The sequence below is a fragment of the Sphaeramia orbicularis genome, chromosome 1, assembly GCF_902148855.1.
Source record: "Sphaeramia orbicularis chromosome 1, fSphaOr1.1, whole genome shotgun sequence".
In the NCBI taxonomy this organism is placed as follows: domain Eukaryota; kingdom Metazoa; phylum Chordata; class Actinopteri; order Kurtiformes; family Apogonidae; genus Sphaeramia; species Sphaeramia orbicularis.
In genome coordinates, this window is record NC_043957.1 from 37959570 (window position 1) to 37982122 (window position 22553).

General features: G+C 35.8%; 1 protein-coding gene across 3 annotated transcripts; it reads left to right on the forward strand.

Annotated features, from left to right (window-relative positions):
* The first annotated feature begins 275 nt into the window (after positions 1 to 275).
* LOC115421444 (butyrophilin subfamily 3 member A2) lies at positions 276 to 21756 on the forward strand. 3 transcript variants are annotated; one of them, XM_030137340.1, is made up of 9 exons: positions 276 to 393; positions 12492 to 12568; positions 12671 to 13018; positions 15957 to 16259; positions 17092 to 17199; positions 18750 to 18782; positions 19451 to 19492; positions 20624 to 20672; positions 20790 to 21756. In XM_030137340.1, exons 2-9 carry the CDS (start codon positions 12496 to 12498, stop codon positions 20794 to 20796), a joined length of 963 nt encoding a protein of 320 aa, XP_029993200.1. In that variant the 5' UTR covers positions 276 to 393; positions 12492 to 12495; the 3' UTR covers positions 20797 to 21756. The 3 variants fall into 3 exon arrangements, with proteins under 3 accessions (XP_029993200.1, XP_029993217.1, XP_029993209.1); XM_030137349.1 differs by having other exon boundaries at positions 314 to 388; XM_030137357.1 differs by lacking the exon at positions 18750 to 18782 and having other exon boundaries at positions 283 to 393.
* The last annotated feature ends 797 nt before the right edge of the window (positions 21757 to 22553 follow it).

Here is a 22553-nt window from a genome sequence, read left to right on the forward strand (position 1 = left end):
CTGTTTTGTTTTTTGTTGTGTCTATTTTCCTGATTTTTATCACAGCAGTGTGTTTTTTTTTTTAAATGCAACAGGTAAACAGGGCGTGGCCTGACCTTTGCACTCAGATAAACCCAGGTGTTTTAATATCAGTTGCACATGTGTATAAAACATGTGATATAGGGAACGAACATGTTTGTGCTTTGTGTTGTGTTACTTTTGCACCACATATTTAACTGTGCTGTGCAGACGCTTCTTGTAAAATGAACTTCAGTGATGGTCATGTGATGTGAGTGGACTCATTCTGAAAGTGAAAGTAAATACTTGAACCACCGTGACAAAGGAGCTGAAGCCAGTCGGAGGAACACACACGATCCAGAAACACCACGGCTCCACGACGGCAGAAAGTGTACGGTCAGTCCAACATATGAACCTGTGTATGTTTATACAGTTAGACTAGTTTGAGCTGTTGTGACATATGGTGACGTCCTCAGAAGGCGACGTGTAACAGACGAGTTAATGTAAAACGTTGACAGCTCATTGAATTTTATACCGAGCCTCTTCTTCTGCTCTCAAAGTCATTTCTGTCCGTGATATTTTAAATAATATACAATGAAATACAGGCTGTTTTAAGTGTTGGTGACGGAAATACACGCGGAGTGACGATATAATGTAGTGGAACCTGGCACTATTTGTTTCCAGACAAATAAGGATTATTGAATATTAAAAAAGAATTATGTTTTCTTTGCATTGTATATCAGCTTTTAAGAATAAGACCCCATCTGTGCAAGTTGTATAGTTTTGTTTTGTTTTTTTCCCTCTCTTTTTTAAGTTATATTGACGCCTGTATTTGGATTGGTTTATGTGACTTTTATTGATTCATAAAGCTATAAGGGGGAGGTAGTTATATAAGCCATTTTAGTTCACATGGTACATGTGCTAGCCCCCCCCCCCCCCTTTTTTTTTTTTTTTTTTCCAATTCATTTTTGTTGTACATAATCTGCAACATAAAAGCCGTCAGAGTGCTGCATTTTTCTTAAATTTGTTTGTATCATCTTAGTGCATGTAATATTTAACTAAACTTGAGGAAAAAACACTAGAAAAACACATCATGTTGCTGGTTTTTTTTTTTTTTTTTCTTTTTTTTTTTTTTTTTAAATCCAATTATTGCTTGTAATATGCAGCTATACTTAGGAAAAAATAACAATTGTTGCAATTTCCTGCAAAGGATCAATAAAGTATCTATCTATCTATCTATCTATCTATCTATCTATCTATCTAATATGCAGTTAAACTTAGGAAAAAAAACATAAAAATGCCATCACATTGCTGCATTTTACTATAAATTCTTATCTTATTGTATGTTTTTTTTGTTTTTAATCACATTATTGCTTGTAATATGCAGCTATACTTAGGAAAAAACATATAAAAATGCCATCACATTGCTGCATTTTACTATAAATTATTATCTTATCGCTTTTTTTTTTTTAAATCACATTATTGCTTGTAATATGCAGCTAAACTTAGGAAAAAACATATAAAAATGCCATCACATTGCTGCATTTTACAATAAATTGTTATCTTATTGCTTTTTTTTTTTTTTTTAATTACATTATTGCTTGTGATATACAGCAAAACTTGGGAAAAATATCTAAAAATGCTATCACATTGCTGCATTTTACTATAAATTCTTATCTTATTGCATGTAATGTGTATCAAGACTACATACCAGTGTGGATTTCAGGGTTAATTTTCTGAGGGAAAAAGCTTACATATGATTATGTTAGGTTAATATTTTTGGTTGGAAAATAGGAATAATATGCCTAATAATAATGAGTACTTTTAATAATATCAGAAGAGCTTTGACAGACTAACCTAATACAGACCACACACACGCTAATGTAATAATAGTGCAATACTGGTCTGCAGTTAATTGCTGTGTAAAGTCTGTGTCGTCAGATGTGATATCTGCAGAAAAGCACTGATAAGGTTTATTTCCTGCTGCGCGGACTTCTTGTAAATCTTTGTTTTGCTCTGTCTGACAGTTAAGATGATTCGAAAGCAACCTTGTAAACACATCATCATAAAGTGCGATCCCAGTGACCTGTGGAGTTTGAAGCATTTGTTTAGTTTTTATGGAATTCTTGGGTTTGTCTATTTATATCACCATCTCATTCTCAATCATTTTAAATTTTCTGTCTGCTGCCACCAATGGGTGTCTTTGCTCTCCTCAGAAATCTAGGTTTGATGAAATAACAGTTTCAAACTTAGAAGTGTAGCACAGCTTATTACTCTTGGATATTAAACTTCAAGAGTGGTGGTCAAAGGGAGTTCAGGATATTCACACACAGCAGACAGGAAACAGAGACAGCCTGTCAGGGTTGGGTTATCCATCTGAGGCTGATTTGTGTAGTCTCAGTGGCCTTATGGATGTAGGTGTTCAGTGCATGAGATTTACATGAGTCATGTCATGTAGTAGATGCAGATGTCCTGCAGCAGTTTCCAAGAAATTCAGACAGATATTTCACCACACCACACAGCTGCAGTTGGTGGATTATTGGAAAAACACAAGGGACAGTATTGTTCTTCAACTTAAAATGACTGGATTTGTTACTTGTACAGGGTGACACAAAAAAACGGGAACTTTTTAACAATCCAATAAAACCAATAGTGATGGAAGAAAAATATTTTATTCATAGTAATTGAAACCTTAAAACATGCCATTTAAGAAACAATGATGGAATTTTCATTTTTTAAAAATTACTTCCTGTAGATCAGGGGTGTCAAACTCATGTTAGTTCAAGGGCCACATTCAACTAAATTTGATCTGAAGTGGGCCAAACCAGTAAAATAAAAACATAATAATATATAAATAATGTCAACTCCAAAATTTTTTCTATGTATTAGAATAAGTAATATTAAACAATGAAAATGTTTACATCTACAAACTATCCTTTCAAACAATGTGAATAACATGAACAAACCCAAAAAATAAGTGTAATTTTAACAATATTATGCTTCAGTTGATCATTTTCACGTGTTCATTATAATTTACAGATCACAGCGGGTCTACAAATACACAAAATATTTAATATCAGGCAGAATATTGTTAAAATTGTACTTACTTATAAAACATTTCAGGTTGTTCATATTTGTTCAGGTTATTCACATTTTTTGTGAAATTATGCTTTGTTTTAGTGTAACTACATAAAAATATTTACATTTACAAAGAAAGAAATTTGGAGTTGTGAGTATTTATAGATTATTATGATAGTATTTTACTGGTCCTGCCCACTTGAGATTGAATTGGTCTGAATGTGGAACCAGAACTAAAAGGATTGCTAATATCTTCAGTGTAATTTTTGCATTTCACAAATTCATCCCAAGGGCCAGACTGGACCCTTTGGCGGGCCGGATTTGGCCCCCGGGCTGCATGTTTGACACCTGTGCTGTAGATGGCGTCCTCCTGTACGAATGCATTCTTGAAATCTGCTGTTGAGATTCCTCATTGACCGCTGCAACATCTCAGCTGGGATACTGTGAATTTCATCCTGAATTCTCTGTTTTAACTCATCCAGAGTTCTTCATCAAGTCGTGTACACTTTACTCTTGAGATAGCCCCCCAAGAAAAAATCACAAATGGACAAATCTTTTTATGGCTAACGCACACTGTTGCCCGTTCCACTGATCCATGTTTACTAAAATGGGGGTGTGTTTACTTGCTCAACGTCACTGTCTCGCAGAGCTGCTACTTGCTCATGTCTGCCAATACGCACTTCAAAAATTCCCGTTTTTTTGGGTCACCCTGTATATCAATGTCAGAGAAGTAGTGAAGAAAATTCTAATTTCACCCACAAATGCAAGTAATTTGGGGAAGGTGGACTCTTACTGGTTTCTGTGTCTGACTGTCCCAGACATTCGGTTATTATGTAGACAACAGCTTCATCAGTCACATGACAGAAACATAATTTGGGTTACAAGCGTCACATGATAGTTTTTACTGTCAATAATGCTGTGATATGAAATGGCTGATTTAAAGTAAGCAGAAAAGAACATAGACCAGGGTTGTCAAACTCATTTTAGTTCAGGGGCCACATACAGTCCAATGTAATCTCACGCGGGCCAGACTAATAAAATAATAACAGTAAAAAACAAACAAATAAAATAACAGTAAAAAAATAAAATAAAATTACATGATGAAAACGTGTGCATCTACAACTTATCCTTTAAAAAATGTGATTAACAATAACATCCTGAAAATTCTGGAGAAAAATGGTGCAATTTTATCCATAGTATGTATCTAATATTATGCCTTTACACTAGAGGAAAAAATTTGGAGTTATTATTTGTAGGGTAATTATGGTAATATTTTACTAATCCAACCCACTTGAGACAAAAAGTAGGGCTTTATATCATCAGCATCATTTGTGCATTTCATAAATTCATACCATGGGTCAGATTGGACCCTTTGGCGGGCCGGTTTTGGCCCCCGGGCTGCATGTTTGACACCCCTGATATAGACAGGTATGTTGTTATGCTGCCAGACAGGTCGCTTCAGGAGTGAAGCATTCGACTAAAAAACAACCCCAGCAAGCCCAGACTAGCCTTCTGTGACCTACAAAGGAGTATGACTTTGTTTACTGTATCATATGAGCAAAACAATTCAGCGACAATAGCAACAGCAGTGGAGCATTCGTCTGAAGCAGTGGTTCCAACCTTTTTTGGCTCGTGACCCCATTTTAACATCACAAATTTCCAAGAGTGTCTGCCTGCAGGACCTCCACTGTGGAGCCTCTCCCCCTGCAACCTCCGCTGTCAGGCAATTACGGAAATTATGCAGTTTACGTCAAACGCACGACGCAATTTCATCCTCCTTTGACTAGAAAACAAAGAAGTCCAACGCTTTTAATGTCCTACGCTTAAGTTCCATATGCATACTACATTTTGCAAAGGTAAGTGTCTTATCTGCTCTGGCCAAATCAGCGAAAAGGCCTTTTTAATTAAAATGTGTTAATGTATGTGTCGCGATGTTACCACGTTACAGTCAAGAATAGGCTACCTGCCATGTTTTAGTAATTAGTCATTTAGTTAGCTCCATCAATGGTGGCTAACATTAGCTCGTAGTGCTATTATGTCTGTGTTTGCTCTTCCTAAATCTTCATTATGATGTAGCGTTAACAGTGTGCTGAAAATTAATGTAAGGAGTTTATGCAAGAGGTTTAAGAGAGAGTATATGCATTTGCCCTGAATGTTCCCTTTGGTTATTAGTAGTTCAATAAAACGTAAATATTGTACATCATTCAGACCATTCGGTGTAGAATAGAAAAGACTTTGCTGACTATAAAATTGTTTTATTAGTGCTGAAGTCTATGTAATGATGATAACATATTTTTGTCTCTGTCTTAGATGCATCATTCAATCATTTGTACTTCTGGAAATTTTACCATCAAGCGCTGCATGACATGTTGCAAGCTTTTTCGTTGTCTGCTTTACCCCCTTTACAAGCCATCGAAACCATCTAGGCTTCAGCATCACCTAGGTCCATCCACAAAATTAAAGATACACAATCAGGTAAGATATGTCACACTGAAAGAAATACAACAATCCTTTGAAAACTATTACTAACATCTACAAGGTGTCCCACAAGTCTCCATACATAGGAGACATAATACATTCCATGCATATATGGTTCTAACATGTATTTCTTTATATTTCTTCTTTATAGTTCTTCAGCAGACACGCATTGAAATGTGTTCTCGACAAAATGGCAGTCATATAGAGCATATTGTATAAATAAAAATGGTTTATGTCAAGAAACGTTTATTTTTCCTATGTATGGAGACTTATGGGACACCCTGTATATACACAACCAGATGGTGCTGACCCCTCAAAAATTAAAGATTTTTTGGATGTTCTGGATTTACCATCCATTGGAACGGAACAAAACAGAATATTGATGCGTGAGATAACAAAATATAGAATTAGATTAGGCAAGAATTAGATGATCAAGATTAAAAACAAATAAAATGCCAGGGGCAGATGGATTTCCAGCAGAATGGTGTAAAATGTTAAGAGAAATTATATCACCAATTAATTATTAATAATTTATTTTATTTTCTATTTGATTTATAGCAGCAGAAGTATATTTCTGTTTTTCTATCTTCTATTGTGTCCAAAAATTGGGGGGGAAATTTTCAAAAATTCATAAATGTATTAAAGACATTGTGAGGGGTTTTCTTTCTTCCCGTACTGAACTGAAAAAAAAAAAAAAAGAACCGTGGCTTTCAAAACCAAAAACGTACCAAACCGAAAATTTTGTGTACTGTTACAGGCCTTCTGAATAGAATAGAATGTTTTTGGGTTTTCATATGGAGGGGACAAAAACCTAGGATTAGATATTGCACATTACAGTTAACCAAGGATAAAGCCATTGAACGTGAATGCACGCAATGGATTTGAATTGTTAAAGAAATATACAACATGGACAAACTAACTTTCTCCTTGAACCTTAATTTGGACAAATTTATTAATTATTGGCTAAAATGGACAACTATCCTAGAAAATGTGACACCCCAATAGGACAACACCTTGTTATTCTCCTGAAAAATACGCATATATTTCAACATCTGTGTGCTTTATTATCAACGTGTAAATATGCACTTCAGGGAAATGTGCACGAATGTCTATGAAAATGGTGGATGTAATCATGTCAGCAGACGTATGTGTATCTATTGGGCTACCATTAAGTACTTGTCCATGTGCAACAACGATTTGTACATATGCTTATATTTGTAGACTTGTTGGTGGATGTATGTCCTCAGTTACATGTAATAACAAAGTGTATGAAATTCCTATGAAAGTGATGTCACAGAGGAACCATTTTGCACACCTGGACGTAATCTGATGAAACATGAGAACATCACTGAAACAGGACAATACCTAAGCTATCTCAACGGTCTTATCATGATAAATGTGTCTGGGCCTGTCTGTGTTCCTGTCCTGTGAGGATGTGTTTCTGTAATGTTCGGTGTTGTTTGGTAAAGTTCTATAATGTTCTGTTATGTTCTGTAATGTTCTGTATTGGTGTAGTGAGATGTTTTGTGATGGGTTGTGTGGTGTGAGGGGTTGGAATTTTAATGCTTCTTCCATTCCCGTGTTTATCGGTCTGTCCAGTTGTCGTCTGTTAAGTGTTAAACTGTGGTAGCAGGTTTGAAATAAACATGTGAATGAATGAATGATGGGATAATATTGTGACTCATTGACCCACTTCTTTACCGATACCGCCCTGTCTGTGCTTGTTGACATCTGTTGCTTCTTCTGTCTTTGCATTTTCATTTTATTGTCTGTTTGTTTAAAAAATGTTAAATGTGTCAAAAATAAAGTATGAAAAAAAAAGATGTACAAATTAAGTATTATTTAAAAATATAGAGCTCAGGATTGACCAAAGAAAATACTTGTTTAAAAGACTAGGATCAATATTGGTAGTTGAGATAAGGACATGATTTACCTGAATTAAATTAAATATGTATTCTCTTCTGTTGTATATTTAGCAATGATTACTTTGAAATTTTTTTTGTTTGTTTTCATATGGAAATATTGTGTTAATTGTAAATAGGGTTAGGCAAAATAAGTCTGTACTTCAGCCTAAACCCTTTCAGTCACATTGTATATGGAACAATGGATATGTTGTTTTTGTTTGTTTAAAGTAATTAACAACTGAATAAACTACTATTTCACTACTTCACTTCTGGGATGGAGAGCGCAAAGAGGATGATGAATGGGACAGGCGGGAACCATTCAAGTTACATTTTACGAATATTGGAGACATGGACATTTTGCGATGAAGTAGTAGATGTCAGAGGATACATGGCATATTGTGAATGTCAAAAGGATATTGATAGTGCATGTGAATAAAGGACATTAATTTGTGTTTTGACTTTGTGTTCTGTGTTGTGGATTTTCTTTGATTATAACATTGACTATACGATGAAACAAAGAGCGAAGGTAGTATGTGTTAAGATAAGCTTTTAGTTTTAACTCTAAACCAACAATAAAGGAAATGTAGGTATTCCAGCAGCACACGGACATTAGTAGTACTAATAAATAGAAGCAATTAAGAAATGACTGAGGAAGTACAAAATTAAAATACAGTCAAGATGGGGTGCAAAAAAATGTTAGAGGGATACACAAACAGCATAGTAAAATCTAAAAGTTAAATTATGGAGAAGTAGTGGCATAATGCACGTATTTGTGTGTGTGTGTGTGTATATATATAAATATATATGATGTGATAAAATTATATACATATAAAATTACTCATGACATAATAAGGAAGCTCATTATTTTAATGTGACTAGTTTTAACAATGCCAACATTGATTATTTAGTGAAAATATTTTACTGGCCTTTTCAAAATAAACTATTATATGACTGTCTAGTTTACTGCACAAGTATACATCATTGTCCATTAAACAGTTGTAGTGGTCAGTATATTCATTAAAAGGCTAATTGCAGTAAAAGGAAAATTTGAATGAAAATATGTGTAAGCGTGTGCAAATATGATCGGTTTAGTAACATTTCTTAATCGATACCTACGTCACCAGGCAGACAGAATATAGAAAATATATGTGCTATAGCTAAAGGAATAATTAGTTGTTTCGTAATTAAATCAAAGTTAATGACAAAATTGGTTCCAGCAGAAGTGTCAGGATTGTATTTTGTAGGTTTTACATGTATTTCCGGGATTTTATTTTGTATTTTCTGCGTGTTTCCCGAACTTCCGGGCTGAACAGCGGAGGGAATCCACAGCGGAGGTTCTTTTATGTAGGTTTTACGTGTATTTCTGGAATTTTATTTTGTATTTTCTGCGTGTTTCCCGAGCTTCTGAGCCTGACAATGGAGTGGACCTGACAGCGGAGGTTGCGGAGGGAGGGGCTCCACAATGGAGATCCTGCAGACAGACTCCTCTCCAAATTTCAGGCGACCCCAGACATTCAAAATGGAGACCAATTTTTTGCTAAAATTAATTTGTTTTTGATCATGTAATAGCTTGCTATACTAAGTTGCAAATAAACGTTATTTTTGGATGACATTTAGTCTATATAATGTATATTATTATGGACGGAGGCAGAAAAGCCAGATGTAGATTACTGCACAAAGTGAGAATTTATTTTCCTTGGTCAGGATATGTACAGTCAGTCCAGCTTGGATTTACAAGGCTGACAATTAATACTGAAAAACCAATAACTCAAACTATGAATTATGAAAGAGCTGCAGCATCTGAAACCGACCACAATGAACATTTGAAAGATAAACAGTACCACAGTGCTTCAGTTTCAGCTTCACAGTTTGTCATGTCTTTTATGGATTGTGATTGTTTCTCTCAACTCACCATATACTTTTTATTATTAATCTTTTAAAAAATTTTTATCAATTACTAGAAATTTCATGTGACCCCATTTGAATTCCAGGTGACCTCATGTGGGGTCCCAACCCCAAGGTTGAAAACCACTGGTGTAAAGGTTTAGAGGATACTCACAGTATGAGCTCTTAATCTGTTCAAGTAATTTATTAACCTCCTAAAGCTCATATCCGTGTCAAGTAGGATGCAAGATTGTGGACTTTCTCTTTCCTTACGAGTCCTGTGTACTTTATTGTGACCTCTTTGCGTGTGGTCTAAAGTGAAATCTGAATGGGTTTTAAAGCAAAAGCAAACTCACAGGAGTTAGAGAACTCCCAGTCAAACAAGTTTATGGCCTTAGGTGGGATTCCACAAACTGTAAAAACATTTTATGGTGCACACATATATGCATACCATGATTTTCCTGTTCTGTATGAATTAATTTCTTTCTGTGGAAAGACATATGTTTTTTTTTTTTTTTACATTTTATTTGTGCATGTCAACATAATACAAAGGCAGCTGGTACTGATGTCGACTCTTCTGCTTAGTTATGTGTGTTGAATCAATAAGGAGAATGAAAATGGAAAAGGGAAAAAAGAAATTAGCGCAAAAAAACTTTTTTTAATGCAAAGTAAGTAACTTTCTCATAATCCAGCTCTTTGGGATCTTTTGAAGAGAAAGGTTGTGAAAAGTATCCTGTGTGAAAAATATCCTGTGTGTATTTTTCCAGCTTCTCCAGGGAAAAAATTATGAAAATTATCTGGAGCTAAAAAAAAAAAAAAAAAAAAAGTTAGATTTACTTATTTTCTTGTTTGTTTGTGTCTAAAAAGGAAGTGTAACTGAACACACATGCAAACAGATTTTTGGCAGATTTTTGACCGTCGGCTTAGATTGGTATCTTCATGTTAGAATTTTGCAGAGGATTATCAAAGTTATGTAGTAGAAAGGAGAAAAAATACAAATGGTTCAGATTTTGAGGCACAGCAAAAAAAAAAACAAAAAAAACCTGCTGTGATACCCATACAGAGCCAGGTTCTGCAAGACAGTCTTAAATGAAAGGGTTCATACATTCATGTCACCTTTACATGCTACAGTATATGGTTCATACCTGCGAGGTATGAAAAGCTCAAGTTGCAAAAAAAAAAAGAAAAGAAATTAGATCTAATTTGCTCTTTTTTCTATTGCAACTTGAGACATGCAGTAAGCCAGTTTGGACAATCTGAGGGTGGGGTTTAAGGAAACAAGACCGCTGGGGTTCTTTGTCAGAAAAATATTGTCGTGCTTTGTTGCTTTGCTTATTTGTTTTACTGTTTTAGATGTGTATTCACCAAACTGTTTTCAATTTTAATGGCACACAAGAAAAACCAGAGTACAAAACAACATAAAACTCTTTATTGTAATTCTTACCAGCATCTGACATTGATACCAGCTGGAGACTTGTAGTTTCAGGAACACCTAGTACACTCATCCGAATAACGTGAATGGATGGACGCCTTTCCCGGGAAATGCTTAGTAATATGCAAACAGTATGTGCCTGTTGTGAAACAAGCACACAGACCTCTGCGCTATTGCAAACTATTAATGATATTTCAGGTGTGTTATGCTGTATAAAGTAGCTCCATAGTACGTGGAGTGCAAAGATGTGAGTGAGATAGCTGGAGATATTATAAGACAAAGTTACAGTCAGAACATGACGTATGCACCACTGAAGCAATAAAGGTGTTAGATTATAAAGGAAAGGAAGCACCATATTTTATATCATTTTTATAACTATCAGAGTCAGACTTTATATGTATCCCAGAGATAAGAGTTTGTTTTTCTTTTGGAGTAGATAGCGGTTGATACAGAAAACAGGGCTGTGTATCACAGTAGTCTTCATTAGCACCCTTGGCATCCATAAGTATCCCCACTGAAAGGGGTCATATTTTGCTAAACCCACTTTTATTCGTCTTTGGTTCATTTATTTGTGTATTTGGACCCTAATAGTTCATACAGTTTGAATTTGAACCCTCCAGGTGCTGCAAAGCTATCTTTATATTCATTTTGGCAAAAATCGAGTGGATTTTCTACAACCTGTTTTAATTCCTTCTAAATTTGTTACGTCTATAACTAGTTACATCATGACATTTGCACATACAGGGTGGGGAAGCAAAATTTACAATATTTTGAGGCAGGGATTGAAAGACAGTGTATGACCAATTAGTTTATTGAAAGTCATGAGAATTTAAATCTTCAAATCATATTTTACTGCATTTCTAACAGTCTTGCTGTCCACCTCAAGTTCAATTGCCATTTTTCTCATGGATTTGGTTGGATCCTTTAGGATTTTGGATTTCAGAGCTTCAATAAAAGCTTTGGTACGTTTTTTGTTGCTTCCTCCACTTCCAGACTTTCTCGTAATATTTTTGCTCATAGTCATTCTCTTCTTTACATTATAAACAGTCTTTATGGACACTCCAACTATTTTTGAAATCTCCTTTGGTGTGACGAGTGCATTCAGCAAATCACACACTCTTTGACGTTTGCTTTCCTGATTACTCATATGGGCAAAAGTTTCTGAAAAGGTATGGATAATAGTGTTAGGTATGATTATGACATCAATATATGTTTGGTTTCAAAACAATTGACATAGTGCCTGCTGAGAAAAAAACAACTAAAATGTTCATTGTAAATTTTGCTTCCCCACCCTGTATAAGGTCAAGACTTCTGACAAACATTTGTCTGAGTACGACATAATTGTTTATCAGCAGAAGTGGTTGTAGTCCATACTGAAAATATGTCCAAACTTTGAGCCGATTACCTAAAATGTTCAGTTTTTTCGTTGAACGGGACAGAGCAGCACAGCCAACAACCTGGAGGGAGCAGGGCGTGAAGTGGGTCATTTGCATTTAAAGGGCCAGCGTTCAAAACGACCTTTCTGGTGTCATTACTCAGAAATAGAGTTGAAGATGGACCAGTGGAGTTGAATTAATGAACAATTCAGACCCAAGCAGAGCATTTACAGTTTATGTAGACCACAGGGAAATGTGTTAAAATGCATAATTCCATTTAAAAAAAAAAAAAGCTAAGTATCACTGCTTTAAATAAATACTTTTTCAACTCTGTCATTGCAGGTTAATGAGCATGGCCTTCCCTGTAGCCTTGTGTGTCATTGTGCTCTCACTGTATTTCAGTGCTGGAAATGCTAAAAGTAAGTTCCATCACAGATTATTTGTTATGAAAGTTTCAATTGTGCAGTGCTCTGAAATGCTTATTTTAATTTTTTTAAAAATGCGTCTGTTTCCTTCCTCAGCTTTTGTGAGTGTGGAATGCGAGGCTAAAAAGGTTGGCCAATTAGGCAAGCACACAATGCTGCAGTGTCTTGTCCATTACACAGTGGAGGATGTACACATCATGATTGTCACCTGGAAGAAGGAGGAAGTTGATAAACCTGTACTAGCATATAATCCAATGGATGGTACTACACCGGATACTGCAAAGGAGCCAGGATACCAGTTTGCTGTCGAGTCCTGGAATAGCAGCAACACAAATGTATCTCTGCTAATCACCGACACTGAATTGGCCCACGCTGGAAGATACACATGCACAGTAATCACCGACAGCGGTATTTCCACTGGTTCAACCAACCTCAAAGTCACAGGTGAGGACCTCCACCCATGGTTGACCCCTGAAACAGTTGGAATCTGTACAGTATTTGGTACAGATTAAAGCTATGAGTCCACAAAGTACCCTACCCAGCCAAAAAAAAGAAAAAAGTCTCTTGAATTTTGAATTAAGCACATAAGACGATTAGTGCAACGATTAACCCATCTCAGCTGACAACAGTGCAGTGAGTAGCTTTACCCTCAAAGATCTGAACAGCTACTTGCAACGAAAATCTACCATCTACTGATCTAAAACATGAACTAACTTGTAAAGTAATAATTCTAATAATGCATTTAAATAATTTTTCTTTTCCACAGCATCAGATATGACCCATTTGGACGTTCAGAGACTCCATAGTGAACATCAAAATACAGTCATGCTGTTATGTTCAGTTAGTCATGTGTTTTGCTGAAAACATCACGTTGGTTTCATTTTTCTCTGTTCTGATACGATAGTGTTTGAATTTACTCTGAGCTTTTATGAACATCTGCATGGTCAGTAAATATATTCACAAAAATACCCGATTTTCACTGAACAAAACTAAATGCAGAGGATAAAATTATAATAAATAATGAGAAAACATTTAGGAAATAATAAATGTTGAGGAAAATTAATTTGAAAGACAAAAATAGTTGTAGGTCTGTAAGGGTTAAACAACCATCAGTTTGAGGAAGGGCATAAAGATTAGACTGTGTTTCAATGGAAACTGGACATGTGGTCTGATGAGTACAGACTGACCCTATTCCAGAGTTATGGAGTGGATGCATCAGGGTGAGAAGAGAGGTGGATGAAGTGGTTACCCATTATGCCTAGTTTAGTTTAGTTTATTTCAGACACAGACATAATACAAAGCATATGGAAGAAAAACAAAAATAATAATAATAAACAATACACAAATTTAAAAAATCTATTAATAGAAAAGTGCATACAGTACAGGCTTGTGGGGGCAGTGTTATGATCAGGTGGTCAAATCTAGGTTCAGCAACATTATATGTCCATAAAATGAGATCGGCTGAACCTGAATATACTGAAGGACCAGGTTGATGAGGTTTTTTCTGATGACACAGGTATTTTCCAAAATGACAAAGCCAGTATTTATCAGGGTCAGATTGTTAAAGAGTGGTTCCAGGATTATGAGACATAATTTGAACACGTGGATTGGCCACCACCAAGTTCAGACCTGAACCCCATTGATCTTTTTAGATGTGCTAGAGAAGACTTTACACAGTGGTTCGACTCCCATCATCACAACAAGATCTCAGAGAAATTTTAATGCAACTCAGAATGGAAATGCTGTAAAGTTTATTGTGATATTACTTAAGCTTATCAAAATGATGCCGTGGCAAAGGTTTACCGTAATCAAAGCTGAACATAATCCAAAGAAATATTGTGTGTGATCTTTGTTGGCTGGGCAGTATGTTCATAAGTAGAGTAATGATAGCAGTGTGTCTAATTTCAAAACCAAGCCACAAGTCTTTCTTTTTCTTTCATTTTTGACGTCTATTGTATTGTGTAAAAAACACTGCTAGCTTGAAAGAGTGGCCGAAGGTTTAAGGGGATTTCCTGGATGATAAAAGTGGTATTTCCCTTCATACTTTCAACGGCCTCTAACTGATGTTTAGAGCTGCTTTCACTTTCACAGTGACGACACTCATTTTGTCTACTAGTGGTGTTGGTCTACTTCTTATCATATGCCTTTATTTGCAGTGTTTTTCAACCTTGGGGTCGGGACCCCACTCAGGGTCGCTTGGAATTCAAATGGTCGCCTGAAATTTCTAGTAATTGATAAAATTTTTTAAAAATTACTAATAAAAATATATGGTGAGTTTAGAGAGACAAACCCAATGCATTAAAGACATGACAAACTGTGAAGCTGAAACTGAAGCACTGTGGTACTGTTTATCTGTCAAATGTTCATTGTGGTCAGTTTCAGATGCTGCAGCTCTTTCATAATTCATAGTTTGAGTTATTGTTTGTTCAGTATTAATTGTCAGCCTTGTAAATTCAAGCTGGACTGACTGTACATATCCTGACCAAGGAAAATAAATTCTCACTTTGTGCAGTAATCTACACCTGGCTTTTCTGCCTCCATCCATAATAATATACATTATATAGGCAAGGCAAGGCAGGCTTATCTATATTACACATTTCATGTTCAAGACCATTCAAAGTGCTTTACGTAAAACATAAAAGCATTACAGCAGGAGGCAGGGGAAGCAATAAACAGTATGGGCAAAAAGAAAAAAAAAAAACAATAAAACCAATAAAACGGATAAAAACTTTAAGCTTTAAAGAAACAGTGCAGATATGAACTTCTGATTAAAAACTATTCAAATGCAGCTGTAGGCAGCTGTATGGCCTAAATGTCATCTAAAATTAACGTTTATTTGCGACATAATATAGCAAACTATTACATGATTGGAAACAAATTAAGTTTATAAAAAAAAATGTCTCCGTTTTGAATATCGGGGGTCACCAGAAATTTGTGATATTAAAATAGGGTCACGAGCCAAAAAAGGTTGGGAACCACTGCATTATTGTGATACTTTATTGGTAACATTTGATTGACCTTAGTTCAATTAAGAAGCGATTGAAGTGTGGACTGTCAGCTTAAACATTCTCTGTTTTCTGAAACTTTGAAGTAATTGGACAACTGATTGACAATGTGGCCTGTTCCCTGGTAATTCCTTGTGAAAGAAAGCAGATAAAAGGTCCAATTGTTGAATCAAACAAAATCTTAATAAAACTTCAAGACTCAGTGATAAAATGTCAAAATATCAAAATGGATTGAAGTCAACCCAAGAGATTCACATACATTCTCAATACAAATCCAATTAACTCACTCAGGAACAGGACTCCTCTGTAAACCAGGGGTCATGTGACCTCAAGGTTCAACGTAATGATGATGTTTACCCTGCATTTTGTCTTCGCAGCCAAATACAACACACCGACTATCCAGAGAACAGGTTCCGCAGGTGAAAATGGCATTGAATGTCGCTCAGATGGTGGCTACCCTCAAGGTCAACTTCGCTGGTTTGTGGACAAAATGCCATGGCAGCAAGTCATTGAAACGGATGTAAAGAAAAGTCAAAGTGGCACATATAACCTATCCAGCAAACTGATTTTGCTGAAGGGCTCAACCATCTCAAAATACACCTGTGTAGTCTTCAATGCAAGTGGAGAGAAAGAAAATGAAGCTACATTTGAAATCCTGGACACGGATGTACAGAGTCAAGGTACTTTTATTTTATCCGATTTTTTTCTCATTCTCATTATGAGGTCATAAATTACCTGCACTTCAGCCCATAGTTGCATAAACACCATTGTTTTCCAAGTCAGAGTAACTTGTACCACAAGTTAGTGCTTTTTTTGTTTTGTATGGTGGGAACCTGTAGAGGAAGTAAAAAGAGGCTTGTTCGTCATGGAAAAAAGCCGAGAGTAGGCGGATATGTTGGCTCACATTCTGCTTTGATGGCGATCTTGGCATTCACATCACTCTGGTAATCTTTAATCCAACCAAGGCAAGCATCTGTTGTATGTTTGTTTTACTGTAGCTGTAGACATATCAACAGGCTGCAACATGCCTCAATTTTTATCTAGTCAAACTTTATATATAATGTTCTTTAAAAAAAAACAAACTTGAGGCCATCCTGATCAGATTAGTTTGTGCTTGTCTAATCATGTCACTGTACTTTATTCATTGGTTAATTCATGGAAATAAAGGAAATACTCAATCCTTTAGTAACCTCACAGCTCCTGATCTGTGATTGGTTCTCACTTATCACTTGATCAGATGTAGCTCAGTTAGCCCTCACATTTTTGCAACACCTCTGCCATCAGCTCCATTGTGTTGCCACCATTCTGTTCTTTATTTACAGTCTGTTTAAAACCACTTAGAACAGGTGGAAACCGTGGTTAAATTAGACCTGTCTGAAAATTAAAATGTAGTGTATCAGAGGAGAAACTTCCCATCTGTGCATGGAAACTTCACTTTAATATCTATTTACATTTATGTTGTTGGTCAAGATTTGAAGCATTAAACATTAATCTCACACCTGATTTATTTAGGTTCCGAGCCAAAACAGTCACATGCCGCAGTTGTCGCTCCATTGGTGGTCATCGGATCGCTGATTGTCGGACTGCTCTTGGTGCTGTTTCTTAGAAGAAGATCTCGACGTGAGTACATGACGCATGAAATTTTGTCATTAAAACGGTCTTCTACAAAGACACCAACACTTACGATTCTCACCATTTCAGATTGGACCTGGACATCCCCAATATTAGCATTTACAGTATATTATTCTAGGCATACGGGATAATTTTGGTATTTACCTTCTGCTTTAAATTCAATGCTGTTGCAGTACTTATGACATGATATGATAAACTTTATTTTGAACATAAGTAGGAACAAAATATGACGTGAACAAAAAGCAAAAAGGAACCACAAATTTAAACAGAAAACTCCAGAATATCGATGGCAACAAGCCAACCTAAAAAAAAAAGAAAAAAAAAAGTAAGTCATATAATGTCCAACTTCCTCTTTGTGGCGCCTCAACAGCACTTCATGTTCTCCATATATCACCACCATCATGCCATAACCTTCACATCTCTGATCACCTGTTTATCAAAATGGACATAAGCATTCCCACCACCACCCCCAAACTCAAACGTACCATAACTTTCCGTTACATAAAATCCATTACTCCCCCAGCTTTAAAATGAATGTTTAATTTTAATGTTTAATTGTTTTCTATTCATATACCTGCCTTTTGCACCTGCTTTTTACCTGTATTTAATGCGTTTGGTTTCTGTTTTTATCTGCTGTATGTAAACTGTCTTTGAGTTCCATGAAAAGCACTATACAAATAAAATATGTTATTATTATTATTATTATTATTATTATTATTATTATTATTATTATTATTATTATGTCCAAAAATGTAGGTAGGAAGAAGCCTAGCTTATATTGTCCTGCCCCAGTTTTACATAACTAATATATAATACAGTCCATAAAAAGAACAGGTCAACTTACTGAAAAAGAGCTTAAGTTATAACATACCATAGAGAACAGAGCAACACAAAACAATACAGCTGTATTTGCCATTTCCATTATGATCCTGGGTTAAACTGCTGTTCATCATCCTTTTATTTCTTTTCTTATATTTCTTTAAAAAATTTATTGTATATTTCAAAAATTACCAACATTTTTACCAACAATTTTCGTTGCACTATACAATAGTGTTTTGCAGTGACAATATAACCTATTCTATTCTATTCTATTCTATTCTATTCTATTCTATGTTCCTTTAAACTGAAATATATTTTTACTTTGTTAGACTTCCATAATTTAACCCCAGTGATTCAAACACACAGTTTCCCTCGTAGATTATATGCCCCTTCACTCTCTGAGAACACATTCTGTATTTTATTCACTGTGCTAATACGGACCTATGAACTGTGTCATGGGTTCAAGTATCATACCCAAAACACAGAAGTGGATAAACCTGTAGGGCTGTTGAATGCCACATGTACCTGGCAAACTGCCATGTTATTTGGGGAAGTACACAAGCTGTTGGTTAATCGGGCCACACAGTTACTGCTCTACAATAGTAAGTTAAAAACAGTTCCCATAACTAAATGGTGCTTTGTAATAACAGTCAGTGATCCTGGCAGTTGTATGTTGGCTGTGAATGTTCACTCACATGTTTGTATAATTTTTTTGACAGAGGCTCGGAGGCCCTCTGCAACACCACTTATGCGTACGTCCATCTTTGGACATCTTGTTTTTATACTTGGCTTGAATGTCTTTAAGGGTTGAAATGAAGGTTCTATCTGTCGGCTTCTTTAGAATATCTACTACAGACCTGTTCTCTTATAATGAGCAGTGTTTTTGGTGAGTTTAAACTAACATATTTATCGCAAAAATGTATCAAAATTAGGTATAAATTGTACCATCACGAAATAAATTGAGTTAAATTTATCAAAAATGTCTGGCTTGCATATTATAACACAGTGTAAAACCACTGTGACTCACCAAAGACAGCTTTCTTTTGGTTTCTGTTCAATGTGCTCCTGCAATGTTTTGAACTTTAGTCATAAATTCAGGTGCACATTTGGTCACCGAACAAAATAACTAAAAACATCCTGCTAAGCACTGTAGCTTTCAACATGTCTAACTGGATTTCTAGTGGGTTTCATGTGATCTGACATACATGTCCTGGGATACATAATGATTTGTCCCACTCTACACTGGACACATGTTTTTTTCAGGGTATTAACAGTCTTGGCTTGGGTGTCACATTCCAGATTTTGTAATCATGCAAGATTACTAATGTTTCTGGTTAAAATAAGGATCTGCTTTAACTTACATGGCATATTTGTTACATGACACATTTTGACTCACATTAAAATCTCTGATTTGTTCCAGATGAACCTCAAGTTTGTCGATGTGAATACGATGCTGAGCAAGGTATGTCTGTATAACTCTAACGTCCCATCCACACTAACACAGGTATTTTTCTAAAGATAGTTTCCTCCAGGTTTTTTTTTTTTTAATCCATTGTTTCTGGTGGACTTAAAGCTGCAAACTTAACTAAATGATAAAATGGGATGCATTAGATGCAGAAGTTTTAGGCCAAATCCCAATTCACCCCTTAGCCCCCCCCCCCCCCCCTTACCCCTACCCCTTGAAATGGAGCTCCAAGGGTTAGGGGTTGAAACATTCTCGTATGAAATGGGACAACCCTTCACAACCTGTTACGTCATCAGCAGTCATCAATGCCGCTATAAACAGATGCAACAACTTTGTTTCCAAAAGTATTCATCATATCGTCAGTAGCTGTAACCGTTTCTGTTCCATGGGCTTTGGTCATCTTTTTACGGCTATCAACTATAAACCACAGAAATGCAATCTATTACACACTGAAATGGCATTAAACGGTCAATTAAATGATTAAGTTGTTTATGAAGAAAATACGTACATTTGTGTGTTTCTTTGATCACACTGCTGCACTTTTTGACTCTGTTTACCTCCATCTAGCCAATTATTCGAATAGAATTATGGGAAATTTCTAAAATCTCAGTTTCGAGGGCTATTCAGCCCTCCGCCTTAGCCCTTCACCTCCGTCTAATTGAGAATCGGGACAACACTACCCCTTCACGCGTACATGCCAAATGGAGGAGTAGGGGTAAGGGGGAGGGCCAAGGGGTGAATTGGGATTCAGCCTTTGTCTGTTATGAAGGTGAGCAGCAACAAGTTACATTATAAACATAAGATAAGATATGACTTTATTTATCCCACCATGAGGAAATTTCACAGTTAACTGCAGAAACATACAGAGAAAAGACAGGTAGAAAAACCACAAATGAGTGAAAAAAGAAATATAAGAGAAAAATAAGAAATTTGGTATGTAAATAAATTATTAGGATTAAAAATTAAATAGTATTTACATATTATATTATCTTAAGTGTTGGTTTGGGTTGTCAAAGTGTTTTCTTTACATGTGCATTTGTCCATAATGTTGGTCCTTCCTCTAAAAGTATCCATCCTGACCTCCATCTACTGATTTATTCACCTGGATTTGATGTTTGTTTTTTGCAGGTGCTGATCAGGAGATGGTTGCTAAATGTGAAGAAAAGGAACGCCTGAGGTAAGTGCATTATCACGTCCATCAAAACCATTAGTCCAAGTCTACATTCATGTTCATAGTCTATAGAACATATCACATATCTAAAACCTCACCCTCTTTTCATCTTTGTCTCTCAAGTGAATGAAAATCTCAGAAGAAAAGGGATTCACAAGAATCTTCTGACGTAACCACTTCCTCGTTTGCCAGTCTCTGTATCACTGTGCTCTTATTGCAGACAACTGTTAATCACGACAAATGATGTGTATTAATGTGATTTTTCTCAGAGGGCAGTTATATTGAAGCCCAGTGCCTGATCCAAAGCAAAATCAAACAACATATAAATCCATTTGGTTGTGATTGTTAACTCCAGTGAACCTTTGACCAACCGTCCCTGTTGGGGGAAGCACTGTCCCAAATGGTCACTGTAAACTTTGGCAGCAGCAGACTTCCTTTTAACTGACTGTTCTTATATTACGTCAGCGTTAGAAGGAAAATGCTGAATGGTTTTAGAGGGAGTTACTGTATAGGTGTGTGTGTGTGATTGTGTGTTTGTCTGGAAAAAGTTTTAAACAATGTAGCAAGTTCCTTTTTTCCTTGTTTTTCTGCATGAGTCAAAAAAATAGCTAACATTTCCTGTATGCAAGAAAAGGAAGAAGGTGGTGCAGAAAGCAATTTTTTATATGTTGTTTTGGGATTTTTTTGAGTATATTTTGTATGCAAAAGAGTCAGATTCACAATGATTCTATGTAAATATTGCTGCTGTCTGTGGCATTGGGGCGTAACAAAGATTAAGGTGGAAACTCAAATAGGAGGCACCACAGTGTAGTAAATGTTGAACAGGTGATGGTAACATTGCTTTTTCTTTTAAGTCCTTATGGCACTAGGTGGCGTTAACTCAAAACAGAATACAGTCTTTCTGTTTGTCAAGAAACAAACACGCCACTTCCCTCTAACTGTGTGGCACACTAATGCTTTAATAGACTATGGGTGAACAAGGAATAGGAAGTGCTCTGAATTTAAAAAAAAAAAAAAAAAAGACTGCATGTGTACACGTCAGTCGTTTACTCGGCTAAAAATATGGGTCTAAATCAGGGGTGTCAAACTTGTTGGAGTTCAGGGGCCACATGCAGCCTAATTTGATCTGAAGTGGAAAGGACCAGTAAAATACTAGCATAATAACATATTAAATATGGTAGCTCCAAATTTGTCTCTTTGTTTTGGTGCAAAAAAAAAAAAAAAGGAAGTAAAGTGACATTATTTAAACAGTTACATTTACAAAACAAAAAATGTGAATGACCTGAACACCTATGAACAACCTAAAATTTGTTCAGAAAAATAACAACAATTTTAACAATATTATGCCTCAGTTTATCATTTACACATGTGCGTTACAATTTACAAATCACAGTGGATTGGCAAAGGCACAAAACATTTAGGAACGGTCATCTGGGAGTGAAAAATATAGTATTTAACTCGATGATCAGAACAACTTAACTTATTCTTACTCAGTGACATTAGTCGCTTTTCCATTGACCCTCAAATTGCACAAATATAACTAGCGCATAAAAATTTACCAAATGGAAAAACAACAGTTTCGCCAAAAGTCTCATTTTTCGATTAAAAAGTTTTTGCACTGGCAAGAGGTGGCTTTTCGGGCGTAGCGCAAATGGTATATCATGCAAACTGCAATGGAAAGACCTTTTTTCACAACTACAGTCAGGTGAATTAAAAAAGCGGATGTTGACGTACGTTACATGCGAAGAAGAAGAAGAAACATGTCACGGTTTGTGTGGACTCACCAGGAAACGCAATCATTTTTAAATTTAGTAAGAGATAGAGGGGTAATGTATAATAATAATGAATATATCTGTAAATGAACACCAAGGTTATTATCGTTAACGA

Coding starts and splice junctions, on each gene's coding strand:
- LOC115421444 (XM_030137340.1), top strand. CDS start 12,496: ATGAGCATGGCCTTCCCTGTAGCCTTGTGTGTCATTGTGCTCTCACTG. Junction 18,783..19,450: donor CTCTGCAACACCACTTATGC/GTACGTCCATCT, acceptor GATTTGTTCCAG/ATGAACCTCAAGTTTGTCGA. Junction 19,493..20,623: donor TGAATACGATGCTGAGCAAG/GTATGTCTGTAT, acceptor TGTTTTTTGCAG/GTGCTGATCAGGAGATGGTT.